The sequence below is a fragment of the Gallinula chloropus genome, assembly GCF_964237585.1.
Source record: "Gallinula chloropus genome assembly, chromosome: 5".
NCBI classification, from domain to species: Eukaryota; Metazoa; Chordata; class Aves; order Gruiformes; family Rallidae; genus Gallinula; species Gallinula chloropus.
The window spans coordinates 17,748,563-17,763,996 of NC_140090.1; the positions used below are offsets into that span (position 1 = coordinate 17,748,563).

At 46.6% G+C, this 15,434-nt stretch overlaps 1 protein-coding gene across 1 annotated transcript in view; it reads left to right on the forward strand.

The window, feature by feature from the left end:
* The window catches only part of LOC311192992 (unconventional myosin-X-like), a gene marked incomplete at both ends in the record, with an annotated part of 80,265 nt that overhangs the window by 43,487 nt on the left and 21,344 nt on the right, over positions 1-15,434 (forward strand). Inside the window, 4 exons of the mRNA XM_084265685.1 lie at positions 771-877; positions 5,139-5,444; positions 12,546-12,585; positions 14,134-14,925. Of these exons, the coding sequence (XP_084121811.1) occupies positions 771-877; positions 5,139-5,444; positions 12,546-12,585; positions 14,134-14,925 (1,245 nt within the window). The remainder of the gene's footprint in view (positions 1-770; positions 878-5,138; positions 5,445-12,545; positions 12,586-14,133; positions 14,926-15,434) is intronic.

Below are 15,434 nucleotides of genomic sequence, written 5' to 3' on the forward strand. Positions count from 1 at the left end.
GGTTTGAAATACAGGTGATGGAGGATGCTTGAAGGTTAAAATGCTGGGCACTGAATTTCCATCAGTAACACTTGTGGACCTTTCCTATCCAGGCCCAGTTTCCCCTAGTGCATGCTGCACTGCCGAGACTTTCCAGAGAGAAAGCGGCCCCAGCTCAGAGTTTTTGGAGTCGGTGGAGGGCTTCAGCTTCCACGCAGAGCCAGCAAACGCTCAGCTCTGCACTTCGACAGGTCTTTTAGCTTTTTACCGTCTTCCATCATGAGGATTGCTGGTCAGATTGCATCCTGGAGTCTAGAAACCCGACCGTTCCTCCCTTGCCTTGAAATGCAGAGGAGTTTCTTTGCAAAATATTTAATCAGCCAAGTAGGTATCGGTGCCTGCTGCAGGGAGGTACTGGACGCTGCGGGGAGAGCTGCTAGCCGGGAAAGAGTTAATCTCAGGCGCAGGCACAAGCTCTCCTCCTCCCTCCTCTTTCCCTCCTTCCTCTGCTCCCTCCCTCTCTCTCTCTTTTAAGTCTTGACCACAGAGTGAGGGAGGCGGGGGTTGGGCGCCGAGTTTTGGCTCACGTCGCTGCAAAACTTTTTCCCGGTGCCCTGAGCACGGGCACCGCGGGGCGAGGCGCCGGGGCTGGCGCTGGAGCACCGGCCGCGGGCGCCCGGACACCGAGCGAGCCCGGCGCTGGTCACCCGGGGATGAAACCCCCCGGCTCGCCCGCGGACTGACTTCTTTCCTCTCTTTGTGTTTATTGAAACTCCTCCCCGTGGCGTCAGGTTTTCCTGAAGGAAGCTCTTGAGCAGAAGCTGGAGAAGGATCGGGAAGAGGAGTTGAGGAAAGCAGCTATAGTCATCCGGGCCCACGTCTTGGGCTACATGGCAAGGTCAGTGCTGGGGGCTGCCCCACCATCCCTGTGCTTGCGTGCCTGGGTTGTCCCGACCCCCTCGCTTCGCTCTCCAGTCCCCTCACATCCCTCCGCTCTTCCCCTCCCGTGTTCCAATGGAGAGCTGCAGTACCTGCCCTCCCTGCCAGCATCCGTTCTGCTGAAACCTCTCTCCTCCTTTGCCACCTCTTTTTGAATTCTGTGCACGCTCGCACCCCACTCCACGCTGCTCAGCAGGCTCCTGCAGGGACCTCTGTACCCATTGCTTGCCCCTGATGACACCTTTTCCTTGCCTTCAGGGCTCTCCTGCCTGGGCCCCACCTATGCTTTGGGTCCCCTCCTTTTCTTTTTGCCTGTCGACTCAGTTTTCTGCTCCCCCTGCAAATCGCTTCTTCCTCCCTTTCAGCTCTGCCTTTGCTCACCCTCTTTCCTCGCCCTGCCTGTTTGCCTCGTGATCTCCCTCTCCTTTTAATTAACTGGTAAGAATTGGTTTTTGGCCAGCTTTGCCCCAGTAATCTCCTCTTGCCGCTCCCTTTTGCACCTGACCAGAGGAGGGTTGGGAGAACCAACTGCAGACAGAGTGCCCCTCCTCTGCCCCTTGCAGCAGCGTAACAGCTGACTCCTTAATGGCTGTGGCATGCACACTTAATCCCAGTAAGATGCTCTTTCCTGGCTGGTCTCTGCTCCAGACACCTGTCAGTCAGGGCTGTGAGGAGGTGAAATCCCTGGCCAGCAGAGCTGCTCCAGCAGGCAATTACAGCTCCAGTTACACCAGGTAACTGGCCGGGCACTTGGGGATGCGTGGAAGGGTCATACCCTGCCTTGCCAGTGTGGAGTATCAGCAAAATACACATTTGGTCCCGGGGGCTTTTATTCATGTATTTATTGCCCTCTAGGAAGACAAATGAGCTAGGTCTATTGTTTGTACATGAGATTGCAAGTTCTTTGTGTCAGGGCCTCTGCTCTGTTTTACTTTGTGTCAGGCATTTGGAGAGAGGGTTAGGGATTAGCACAGGAAAATTGATTTTTCTGGGAAACATCACTACAGGCAAACTGGATTACTGCTTTTCTGAGTTCCTGGGAAGGTAGCTGCTGCCCTGCGGGGCTCTGATGGAGACAGTGTTGTAGTAGTGTGCCTCTTGGCTAGAAACCTTGTGATCCTCCAGTCTCCACAGATCTGAATTGCTAGTCCCACATGTTTCTTCTCGGAGTCTGGTCTTTAAGAACAAGCTGTGCTTGTAGAGCTGGAGTAGAAATCCTCACAAGCAGCTGGAGGTAACTGGACTTTGCAGGGGAGAAGAACGGGGAGGGAAGGAAGAGCTAGGGTGGGAGGCTGGAAAACTTCTCTGTGAAGAGTTTCCAGTTGCTCTGCACCTGTATTGGAGAGGGTCCAGCAAGAGGGAATTCATCTGGGCAAGTGGTGAACAGTCTGTGCAGAGTTGGGCAGGATGCAGGAGTACCAGCGTGTGCTGCCTTCAGCTTGATACCATTTCCCTTCGTTTTGGAAGGACAAGTGTATTTAAATTCATTTGGTTTTATGTGAAGTAGGCTGGTGAGGAAAGGTACGTATGCCACGGGAAGGATTTTCCTGGTTTCTCCTCAGGTTCTGTGAGCCTGGAGAACCAGTGTTCGCTGGGTGAGAACATTTGCTCTGCTTTCAGTCCCTGCAGCCTGCTATCTCTAATCACTAAAACATAAGACAAGAAAATCAAGCCCATTTTTCATAGGTAATCTGTGTAACTCCGAGCTGCAGTAATGACTTCACCAGCTAAAATATATGCCAACAGTTCCCAAGCTTGCAGGATCCATCTACAAATTTGGCTGTGTCCCTGGCTTCTGCAGGCCCTACTGCTTGGGGGAAAAGGCAGTACAAAATTACTCCATAGCCCTGTGTTCTCTAGTCCTTGGAGGCATAACAGCTCATCAACGGGATAATTAACTTAATTCCAAATGCAGCATTGGAGCCTTGCAGCCACCCCACCTTCTCTTGGGATAGATGGCCAGGATGTTTCCCAACTCCTTGGCTTGGGCTGCAAGTTGAATTTCCTTGGCCAGTTCAAGAGGCTGAAAAGGGGCAAAGAAATTCACGGGCCTGCATGCAGCAATCCCAGCTGAAGGGCGTCCGCAAGCTTGGCTGCGGTCGTGAGGAATGAGGGGGCACTTCAGCCTGGCAGATCAGCGCGCAGAGCCGCCCTGAGGCAGGGCAGGGCTTGGCACATGTTGCACTCGAGACTTGCTGGCAGATGCGTTCTGTAAAAGTCAGAGCGCCCTTCCTGATGCTCTTCTGTCTGCCTTGGCAGAGGGTGCGTGTGCAGCTGTTCACACCCTGCGTGCAGGGCACAGGGAGGGCGCAGGGAGCAGGGGTGAGGGGACTGCAACCCAGGAGCAATTAATCTGAAACCTCCTACTCCTTTTCTCCTCTTCCCTTTCCTCCTCTTTTCTCTGTGCCTCCTCCCTTTGACTTAATGCTTACGGAAAGGAGTATGACCTCCACGTACTACTGCTATTAGCATCCCTCTCCTGATTTTCTTGACTAGGCTGACGTGTCTGATGTGCAGGGAGACGGCAAGCTGTCAGCATGGGTCCCTGTTGCCATTTGAAGGGGGTTTGATTGGCAGGAAGGGGATTTTTTTAGGTGTGCCTCTTCCTCAGGGGTTGCAGAAGGTCTGTGGGAAGGATATGTGAGAATACTGTGCTATTTCCAGCGTGCTTTCTAGGACTGGAAGACTTCACGAGATCACTGTAGCCTGCTGGCCTGAGGTCTTGTGTAACAGACCCTTGGAGTTTCCTTCTGCGAATTCTGGTGTGGCATAAAGAAGGTTTTGATTTGAATAGTACCAATGATCATTGCCCTATAGCAAGATGCTAAGGTGTCTAAATATATTCAATTACTTTTAAAATGTCTGCTTATTTCCCGCCTGACAGGACTTCAGCTTCAGGACAATTAAATCTCATTATATTCCCCTGGTGAAATGCCACCCAGAAATGTGGGTGCTTTGGGACCAAGCCTTTCCTTAGCCTTCTCTTTCTTAAGACCACAGAGCAAGCACTTTCTGTAAGCCAGAACTTCTGGTTACCATCCTGTTTCATTAGAAATCACTTGAGGGTCTCACATAGTTCTTGAAATGGTGGTGCTGGCACTGAACACAGGTTTAGCAGTGCAGTCTCCTCCTTAGCAATATTTCTGCTTGCAAGTATAAGAATCCCAGCAGTATTTTTTATAGCACTGTGATGGAGTTTGCCTTCACCCAATCATCCCTGCTGCCCCGAAATCCTTTTCTGACTTGCTGCTTCCTAACGTTGTCCCGCATCAGGTGTGTTTGGCCTTTGATTCTTCAATGTAAGACCTTATGTTTGTCTCTTTTGGGTTGTTAAATGTTTGCTTGAGTCTGTTTTACAGACTGATCCAGATTACTATGTAATAGCTCTTTTGTTATTTGCCCTGTTTGTGTATCGTGTACAAACTTCTACCAGTAACTGCTTTTTCAGGTCTTTGATAAAAAATGACCTGTAAAGCAGAGGTGAGAACTGGCTTTTCTAGAACTTCACTAGACTGCAGAAATACTGAATGATTATTTTATTTTGGGGACACACAATGTTGTGGGGTTTTTTTGGTTTAAAGTACCCCAAAGTTGATTTTGATATCGTTTAAGCAAAATATTCTGTGATGGAAGTATACGTTTATGGGAGCTTGTTACAATGTTGCATTCAGCAATCAATATTGTGGTATCACTGTGTTTTCCTCCAAACAACATGAGATGAATGTGACCAGGTTTATTTTTTGCCCCATTTTTGCTTTTTCCCAAAGTAATTTGCTTTTGGCCACTCAAAAGATGGGGCAGTATGAGATTATTCCTTTCATAGTAATGCCATTTATATGTTTTTATTATAATAAATCCACACTGGTTGATTATACTAATTGCACAGAGAATGTGTGTACATGCAGTTCAAGGAGACTTTGGGCCAGCAGACCTTCTCTTTCCATGTGGCAAGTGTCTGTCCTTCATCCCTTGAAGGTCTTCACGAAAGCAGGTGTCCATAGAAACTGATGGTAGATACAGGAGTGAGAACAGTGCAGAGAATATGATTTATGCGTAGTGACAGTAGAAGATTAGAAAGTTTGTCCCATCTGTGCAATATTTTTTTTGCAAATTCATTTCTTTTCCCGTGGATGTGGTAGAATTGGTCGGTATCCCAGGGCATGAGAAATGCAAAGCATGCGGTACTTTGTGGCACGTTAACTGTCTGGTTCTGTTTTTAGGAAGAAGTATCAAAAGGTGCTAGCCAGTGTTGTTATCATCCAAAAGAACTACCGGGCCTACTTCTGGAAGAAGAGCTTGCTGCGGCTGAAGGCCTCTGCAGTCACCCTGCAGAAGCACTGGCGTGGCCGCCTGGCTCGTGGCCTCTACCAGCACCTGCTGCAGCAGGAACTCCAGCGGAAGCAGGAAGTGGAGGAGAGACGGAGGCAAGAAGAGGAAGAACAGATCAGAAGAGAGGAAGAGGAAAGACAATGGCAAGAAGAGGAGGAGCGTAGGAGGAAACAGGAGGAGGAAGAGGTGAAGAAAAGGTACAAGATGGTATCTTTCACTCATAGTTCCCTAGCCGCAGAGGTGTAAAAGTGGGTCTGGGGCATTGGCATGATGGTAACACTGGAACAGGAATTGCATGAGTCAGTGTCCCAGTGTCCCAGTGCCAGGGGGGCAGACTTGGGGTAGGGAGTGGAAAAGGAGTGTCCTATTTCCTTTAGGAAAGCTAATTTTGGTGTATTTTTACCTCTGGTTTGGAATGTACACAAAAGGAGGCAGTTTCACTGCCTGGGGAGAGGTGCACAATTTTTGCGTTGCCTTTGCAGTGGTAAAGGAAGTTCTCTTGCAGCCTTCCAAAACATGAAGGGATTAGCAGTGTGAGAAGATTCCAGGGTGCATGGGTCTTGGTGTGTACAGTTAGCTGGGTCAGAGAGCAAGATGGGCGGCATGCTGCAGTTCTTATGCTCACGAGAATCAATCATAAAATTATAGAATTGTTTGGGTTGGAAAAGATCTTTAAGATTGTCAAGTCCAAACATTAACCTAACACTGCCAAGTCCTAAACCATGTCTTCAAGCACAACATCTACATATATTTTAATTATCTCCAGGGAGGTATATTATGCTCAACTGCTTCCCTGGGCAGCCTGCTCCATTGTTTGATAACCTGTTCAGTGAATACATTTCTCCTAACGCCCAACTTAAACCTCCCCTGGTGCAACTTGAGGCCATTTTATCTTGTCCTTTCGCTTGTTACTTGGGAGAAGAGACTGATGCCCACCTGGCTACAACCTCCCTTCAGGTAGCTGTAGAGACTGATAAGGTCTCCCCTCAGTCTCCTTTTCTCCAGGCTAAACAACCCCAGTTCCCTCAGCCTCTCTTCCTAAGATTTGTTCTTTAGACCCTTCTCCAACTTCATTGTTCTTTCTCGGACATGCTCCAGCACCTCAGTGTCTTTCTTGTAGTGAGGGGCCCAAAACTGAACTCAGCACTTGACATGCAGCCTCATCAGTGCTGGCCACACTACTCCTGATACAACCAGGATGCTGTTGACCTGCTTGGCCACCTGGGCACACTGCTGGTTCATATTCAGCTGCTGTTGACCAGCACCCCCATGTCCTGTCCAGACACTCTTCCCCTAACCTGTGCAGCTGCAGGGGGTGGTTGTGACCCAGGTGCAGCACCCAGTGCTCAACCTTGTTGAATGTCATGCAGCTGGCCTCAGCCCGTTGATCCAGACTGTCCAGATCCCTCTGTGGATCTTTCCTACTCTCAAGCAGATCAACACACCTGCCCAACTTGGTGTTGTCTGGAAACGTACTGAAGGTGCACTCAATTCCTTCATCCAGGTGATCAATAATGATATTAAACAGAACTGGCCCCAGTACTGAGCCCTGGGGAACATCACTTGTGACCAGACACCAACTGGCTGTAACTCCAGTCATCACAACTCTTTGGGCTCAGCCATCCAGCCAGGTTTTCACCCAGTGAAGTGTATGCCTGTCCAAGCCACGAGCACCCACTTTCCCCAGCAGAATGCTGTAGGAAACAAGTGTCACGGGCTTTACTAAAGTCCCGGGAGACAACATCCACAGCCTTTACTTCACCAACTAAATGGATCAGCTTCTTATAGAAGGAGATCAGGTTGATCAAGCATGACCTGCCTTTCATAAACACATGCTGATTGGGCTTGATTATCTGTGTGATGGCACCCAAGATGATATGCTCCATAGTGTTTTTCAGCACCAAAGTCAGACTGACAGGCCTGTAGTTCCCTGGATCCTCCTGGCTCTTCTTGTAGATGGGGATCATATTTGCTAGCCTCCAGCCAACTGGAACCTCCCCAGTTAGCCAGGACTGCTGATAAATAATGGAAAGTGGCTTGATGAGCACTTCTGCCAGTTCTTTCCATAGTTGGTGGATCCCATAGACTTGTGTGTGTCTATGTCCCCTTGGATTATGGAGGCTTCATTCTGCTTTCCTTCCCTGTCTTCCAGCTCAGGGGGATGGGTACCTGGAGAACAACTGGTCTTACTATTAAAGAGTAAGGCAAAGAAGGTATTAAGTACCCCATCCTTTTCCTTATCCTTTGTCACTGTGTTTCCCCGTTCATCCAACAGATGATGGAGATTCTCTTAAGCTTTCCTTTTATTGCTGATTTATTTACAGAAAAATTTTTATTGTCTTTTTTGCCAGTAGCCAGATTAATTTCTCATTGGGCTTTGGCCCTTCTAATTTTTTCCCTGCTTAACTTCATGATGTCCTTGTGGTCCTCCTGAGTTGCCTGCTCCTTTTTCCAAAGGCCATAAGCTTTCATTTTTTTCCTGAGTTCCATCCAAAGCTCTCTGTTCAGCCAGGCCGCTCTTGTTCCCTGCTGTCTCAGTTTTAGGCACATGGGGACAGCCTGCTCCCATGCCTTTAAGATTTCCTTCTTGAAGGATTTCCAGCCTTCTTGGACTCCTTTGCTCTTCAGCACCGCTTCCCAAGGGAATCTGTCAAGCAGTCTCCTAAGCAGGCCAAAGTCTAACCTCTAGAAGTCAAAGGCAGCAGTTCTGTTGACCCTCCTCCTCACGAGAATCAAAAGCTTTATCATTTTGTGACCACTTTGCCCAAGATGGCCTCCAACAGTCACATCATCCACAAGTCCTTCTGTGTTTGTAAACAGCAGGTCCAGTGGGGTGCCTTCCCTGGTCTCACTTACCAGCTGTGTCAGGAAGTTATCTTCCACCCACTCCAGGAACCTCCTAGACTGTTTCCTCTCTGCTGTATTCTCTTTACAGCAGACATCTGGTAAGTTGAAGTCCCCCATGAGAACAAGGGCTAGTGACTGTGAGGCTTCTACAGGCTGCTTATAGAATATTTTGTCTGCCTTATCATCCTGCTTGGGCGTTCTGTAATAGCACGCCACCATGATGCCTGCCTTGCTGGCCTTCCCCCTGGTTCTTACTCCTGAACACTCGACTCAATCATCACCATCAGCAAGCTCTAGACAATCAAAACAGTCTCTAACATATAGGGCTGCCTCACTCTCTTCTTCCTTGCCTGTCTCTTCTGAAGAATTCATAGCCATCCATTACAGTTCTATGAGAAATCCCACCATGTTTCCCTGACAGCAACTGTTATCATAGTTCTTCCACTGCACAGTGGCTTCCAGCTCCTCCTGTTCATTGCCCATGCCACATGCATTGGTGTAGATACACTCCATTTGGGCTGTTGGACTTCTTGTTGCAACTTCATTGCTGCCTTGAAAAATCAGTAGTGGATCGTAATCTGAGGGCCATACCAGGGGAGAACGTTTTCTCTTCACATTTTAAACCCCAGCTGCAGGGAGGACGCAGACTTCCCTAAGAAGTGGTCTGGTCTGCATATTGGGCCTTCAGTTCCCTTCAGAAGGGAGTCTCCTATGACAGTGACCTGTCTTTTTTGCTTTTAAGAAGCCGTTTTGACACAAGGCATAAGCCATCTTAACCGTGATGACACCTCCAAGGGAGATGTACCATCATCTTCATTCAGTTCCACAATCTAAGAATGCACATGTTCTCCCTGTTTCTACTGCTGTGTTTATCTCATCAGGGAAATGGATATGTTGAGACCAAGAGGGGAAAGGAAAAGCTAACGTGACATAAAGAGGCGATCTGTGAGCAGTGACAGTACACCTATTGAGAATACTGGACCTCATGCCCTTTTACTTTTCACTCCATGATTATGTATATCTATCCAAACTGGGTATCTTGATAATCTTTTGTTTTAAGAAGCGTAAAGTTTCAGCTACAAGATTATTCCATAAGTTTGAACAGATAATCCTGTGACATTTTAAGTTTTTCATAAATAGTTGGTTACATTTCTTATAAGGCTTTTGTTACATATTTGGCCTGAAGTTGGATCTTGGCAGACTAAGACATGTGACAAGCATCAGAAAATCCTAAGGTCAGAGGCATGTCACAAGGGAAAGAGATTGCTTGTGGTTTCACTGGAGACAGTAGGGTGGTGTATCTCCTGGGACTAGACATGGAGCCAGTGACACTGATGGTGAACAGTTTGGTCATATTGAACAGTGCTGAAGGCTCCACTTGTTGAAAACTGACACATTGAACAACAGCCTCATCAGCAAGGTGAAGTTGTGCAAGTTCAGAAAGTCAGCAGCTAGTTTGCAGGTGTCAAATGCCATAGGTACTCTCAGGTCTGAAGTCCTCATTGTACTATATAGAGCATTTCCCTACATAGTTTTGGACAGAAGAACCTATTTGGTTTATTCATTCTAGTGTGCTTCTGCCCCTGCCTTCTAGTTCCTAGCCCATGAAGCCCATGCATTGAATCCAGCATCATTGTAAAGAAGTGTCAGTGTTTCTGGGAATCAGTTGAACCAATCATTTTGCTTTCATTGCCTACTTGATGTCAGGTGGCTTCATTCAGAATGACTTGCCAAAAAGGTGCTAGCAGACGAACTTCAACTTACACTTGACCTCAAAAAAAAGAAGTGGAAGTCCACAGCAATTGTGCATCAGCTGGTCTGAGAGCAAGTGGAAAATCCCCAGACACATGCAGAGGCAGAAGGACCAAGGTGCAAACTGAGCTATAGCTAACTAACAGTTGGCGTGCAGTTACTGTGCACGTGCTGTTAGTAAAAGGGAGACGTGGAGCAATTTTGTCTACTGTTCAACAGCAAGGAAAAACTATGACGTTGAGAAAGCTGAGATATTTGATGCTGCTTTTGTCTTCACCAAAATGCTTAGCTGTTGGGCACTAAATAGAATTCACACAGATAGACAGCAGTTCAGAACCTAGTTGGGAAAGAAAAGGTTAGGGAATGCTTAGGTAAATCAGATTACCAAAGAAGTCATCCAGACTTGGTGGAATTAATGTTTGGTTACTTTGAGAACCAGCTGAAACAGTTAGAAATCAGTTTGAAACACTTCTCTTTCTCCTCCTGTGTGGGTAGCCAAGGAGTTCCCTGAAAACTGGAAAATTCCAAACATAATGACCGCTTTTAAACTGGGAAAAGGAAGAACAAGGGGATTGTGGGCCAGACAACCTAATCTCAGTTCCAGGACGATACTGAAACAAATAAGCGTTTGTAAATGCTTGATAAAGGAGTTAAGAGCCAGCATGGATTTCTGCAGAACAAACAGCATTAAAGTTATCTGTTTTCTTCTGTGATAGCTTGTGACATGCCTTGTGGATAGGGAAAGGGCATAGAGGGTAGGTACTTTGACTTTGGGTTGCTAGAGGGTAGGTAAGGGCTTTGACATGTTATGACAGTACTCTAAGACACCATAAACAATGTGGTTTGGAAAAAAGTAGATGAAACGAGTAGGATTTGTGTGTTTACTGCACTGCATTATTGCCCTTTAATGAGTAACCACCAGTAGTTTTTTTTCTAAATAGGCAAGAACTCCTGAATGGGATTCCTCCATGGTTTGTGCTGCATATGATACTAATGGAATGTTTTCATAAGCTGGCAGAGGAAATAAGAGTATCCTTATTAAACTTGGAGATAAAACCATTTGGTGAGGGGCTGTATGGCCAGACAAGATTGCCATTGAAATAATTTTGACAAATTAAAGAAATCATCTGGAGAACATAGGCTAACATTCAATACAGACGTAGGCAGATCTACAGATAGGAATAATCGAATGTATAGAGGGAAAAGGAGGGATGCCTACTTCAGCAGCAGGAAGCAGGTCTGGAGGCAAAGCTGAGCATTAGTCACCAGCATCACGCTGTGTAAGAGGAGAAAGCAAATGCCATCTATAAACAGGTTTGTGTCTGTAAAACACAGGGTGATTCTTCGGTTCCGCTTTGCACTGGTAAGGCTTCAGTTGGAGTACTGTCCCCAGTTTGGGGCATCACATTTCAGGAAGAGTGTGGATTAGTTGGGGGATAGATGGAAAGCAGAAAGAAATGCCACAGGTGTAAAAAATGTGAGGAACAGTTGGAGGAATTAGCATGTAGATGGTAGGTGGTATTGCTGATTTGCTTTAAAATGGCTCTGCCTCTTGAACCCTCAGATCATTTAAGGCAGTTGTTTCACTCATGACTACTGTAGAGATCTTTCAGTAGAGCTGGAACCATCTGGATCTCACTTTTGTCAGCTTGCATTTATAAACATTTCCTGGATCTTTTCTCTTTTTTCTCTTTCTTGAGAGCGAGCGCACAGAGAGCTTTAAGGACTCTGTGACTGCAGCTGCACTTTAGAATTTGGCTGGGAAAGCTGCCGGGCCTGGGAAATAAATATTGTTGCCCTCCTGGTCTGCTTGAGGTTGAATTATAGATTTGAAAGTTACCACTGCCAGCCTGAATTTAGCTGCACAGTGGTTGCTACAGGCAGACTCTTCCATCCAGCCAGCCACATGCTATCCCTGTTCCCGTGCGTGACCCTGGCGTTTGTCTCTCTGCTGGTTCAGTCGCTTGCAGCATGGTCTCTGTGGTGAAGCTTTCCCTCAGAGCACAGCCTTTTTGATCTGAGCTGACATGTAGCGCTGTGGGATAGTTGGGTTTTTTCCTCTACTCATGTTTACTCACCAAGTTTGGATCTTTACTAGTAAAAACTTGGTTTTGCATGGTGCTGAGAAGTTATGCAAGCTGGAGCACCCAGGTCTTTGGAGTAGAAAGTCCTCAGCTTTGCCATTTAACAAAGTGCAATTTTATAACTTTTTTGGGGCTTTCATACAGTAAAAGCAAAACAAAATGTGAATTTGATGCTGGTGTTGTAGTAATTCTGTTCTATTTTAAAAGAAAATCAAAGACACTTTCCTGGTGCCTGTCCGTTTTGTATGTACAACCTCTAATGTCTATGGACTTACAGTACTTTGGAAGATTCTGCTTACATTTATCATGGGTATAACTGATCTGCCTTCGTGGCACAGTTTCCAGTGTCCTTCCTAGTGTGTTCCAACTAATCCAATTTCCTGACTGATCTGAAAGTTAAGTGCATGAGGAAAAAATCTGTCGTATCCACGAAGGTCATGCCAACCACAAAAAATTGGATTTTTCCTAAATTACAAAAGCTTTTAAATCCATCTTAACAACAGGTACCTTATTTTAACCTTATCCACGGAGGGATGATGTATCTGTGTAACTCTGAAAGCCTCCTGTAAGAGAACTGGGTCTGTCTCTGACTTTCACATCTCGTTTTTTTAACAGAGAAAAGGAACAAGTGAACGCACAGCTCCAGGAGGCTCAAGTAAGTTTAACAGTTACTCTTTCCATATGTTCTCTGAGTACCTTTGAAGGGTCCTTCATCGCCTGAGTTTTGCCTGGAGCTGGTACTGTTATTGTGGCAACAGGATTTAAAAACTGGGCTTTGTTCACTCAGAACCTGCAGGTGTTTGGCTTTGGCAGAGGGGCAGAGAGTTAACAGGGTGGGTTTTTTTCAAGGCTCTTGTAACAGCTTGCATAGTGCTTATTTTAAAGCTTCTGTGTTGAGCGTGCTGCATCCTTTTTTTATCTCTAGTGCTTGAGCTTATTGCATGACCTTGTGATGTGCAGCACTGTGACACCGTCTGTTTTGCTGGATTGCTGCCTGTAATTGCCAAAATAAGAGTGCAAATGGCTGCTACCCTGGCTAAAATAAACCCTTTGTAACTGATCTAATTGTTTGGTGGTATTTGATATATCAAGGAGCAGACCACCTACCCTGAGGTGTGTGCAAACAGCTGTGTGCTTCCTTTTTCTCTTCCCAAACCACTTGTTGCCCAGTTTCAGACCAGCTCTGTTCAGGAGATGTGACAGCGTGGGGTATAAAAATGCATTTGTCCACAACTAGGGGTCAAGTAGAGAAGAAGCATTAGGGTAACTAAATAAAACAAGAATCGTGGCTTAAATGAGCCAGTTCATTGGCTGCATTGTCATATCTCTGTCAGGAAGTACATGAGCTCCTTTTGAAATTTTCGTTTTATTTTTCTTGTGCATGTATGGTTTCAGCAGCCTCTGTGGAGGGGATGGTGACATCATCTTTTACCTAAACACCAGGGAAAGTTACCAGTATCTTTTCGTCTTCTAATTGTTGTCTACTTAATAAAAATTCCCTGTTACTTCAGTTGTGGAAAATAGAGGAAGACAGGGTCTTCAGCAGCCAGCCAGTCATCATCCATCCAGTGATGCTAAAGGTTGCCAAGAAGTTCTGGGTGGAGTTTTGGTAGGGTGGGGCTGGAGTGGGTACAATCCTGCTTCATTGCAAATATCCCCTCCAGACCTAGGTTCCGATGGTCAGACCCCCCAGCTCAGGAAACAATGAAATCCCCAAATCTTTAATGAGTCTGGGAAATATTCAGCTTTTAAGCAGGCTCTGTGTGTGTGTGTGTGTCTGTGTGTGTGTAATCATGTATAGCTGCTTTCTTCTAGATGTGTGGATGTGTATGAGAGTTCAAAAAAGGGAGGACGGACTTCCAGAATGCTTTTATCTGAACTGTAGCATGCAAAGGGCTGTAAGGTGAGCAGCAGGCAGAGAGGCTCTTCTAAAAACTCAGTGATCCCAGTGAGCTACTTTGTATGATTCATAAAGAAGATAGGCTGCTGTAAAAAAGGAGGCACCTGAAAATCCAGTAGTTTTACCTTTAGCTTTTACACCATGGGTGATGCAGATGTTGATCAGAAACTGAGAGGATGCTCAGCATCCTCTTTTTGCAGATGGGAAGTACAAGCAAGCGCGGGAGGGAGGAAGAAAGGAAGGTCGGGCAAGAAACACAAAGGTTGAAGGAACTGTGTTTAATACTGTTATGAATTCTTTAAGGTGGAAGCAGTAAACACTGAGGAGGTAGATATTCCCCTGCAAGAAGAAGAAAGACGTCAGATGGAGGAGATCTTAAGACTGGAGAAGGAGATTGAGAAGTTGCAACAACAGAAAGAGGATCACATGTCTATCATCTGTGAAAACACGAGGAATGAAATCAATCGGCAGCGAGAAGAAGAGATCCAGAGGCTGGAAAAGGAGGCATCTAGGGTTGCCCAGGAGTTCTTGGAGCTGCTGGATTTTGGCAATCTGGATGAAAGTGTGCAGAACTTGGAGCGCTCACTTTCTAGTGAGGGGACACTCAACATGGACTGCAGCCTGGTGGCACCACTGGCTGAAGAAGAAGTGGATGAGGGTTTCCATGCTGATGACGAAGGACGACCAACTTCCAGTTTGGTGGTGTTGAATCAGCACAGCCCAAGAAACAGTGATAACTGCACAGAAAAAGGTGCAGACACAAGCCTTTCAGTTCTCCAGAGGGAAGTGGGAGGCATTGTCTCTACTCAAGGACAACCTGTGGAACTAACCACTACCCCCAAGGAGCAGAGAGCCCTATCTGACCCGGCAGAAAGCATTTACAGCCGTGTCTCAGATACGCAGAGGAGTAACAGTGGAGAGATGGGAGAGCCCATTTACACTCCCCCACCAGATGTGGAGTCTGACTACGACCATGAGGAGTTTGATGGCTGTGGAGATGCAGGTAGTGCCTCAGCTGAGCCTCTGAATGGTGAAGAAGGTCTGAGACACTCCCACGGTACCAGCCTGGACTCCAACCGTGGCAGCCTGGACTCGGTAAGAATCCCTCCATTCACCTTCCTGTACATCAGCATGACCTCGTTCTGTAACATCTTGCCTTCTGATTGCATGCCTGCTTGTTCTAGGTATTGCCAACTAATACATAGTGCTCTCTGACAACAATAATCAGTTTAAATAAAAGGGAAGAGTCTTAGACAGGCTGAAGGCCGGAGGGCTGGTGACCGTCCAGTATTACTGGTACGCAAGGGAGCATGTAACTATCTAGGCTCTTTTAGGTTGTTTCAGGCACCATCTAGTAGTGTGACACCCTTCAGGAAGACTGAAAGCAGCAACTAGTGTCTTGTAGGTCTATGCTCTGCCTTAGAGAGATTTCACAGAAGTAGCCTGAGCTTCCAGTGGACAGTCCCAAGAGGAAACCTGAAAAGGCTGGGGTTTGATTCTTGTCCTGGTCCCATTGCTCTTTGGTGTCAATGGTTTATTTTCAGTCACAGTGTACAAGTTAAACTGTTCTAAGGTAAGAAGGAATTGCTGTAATGATCCAGGCT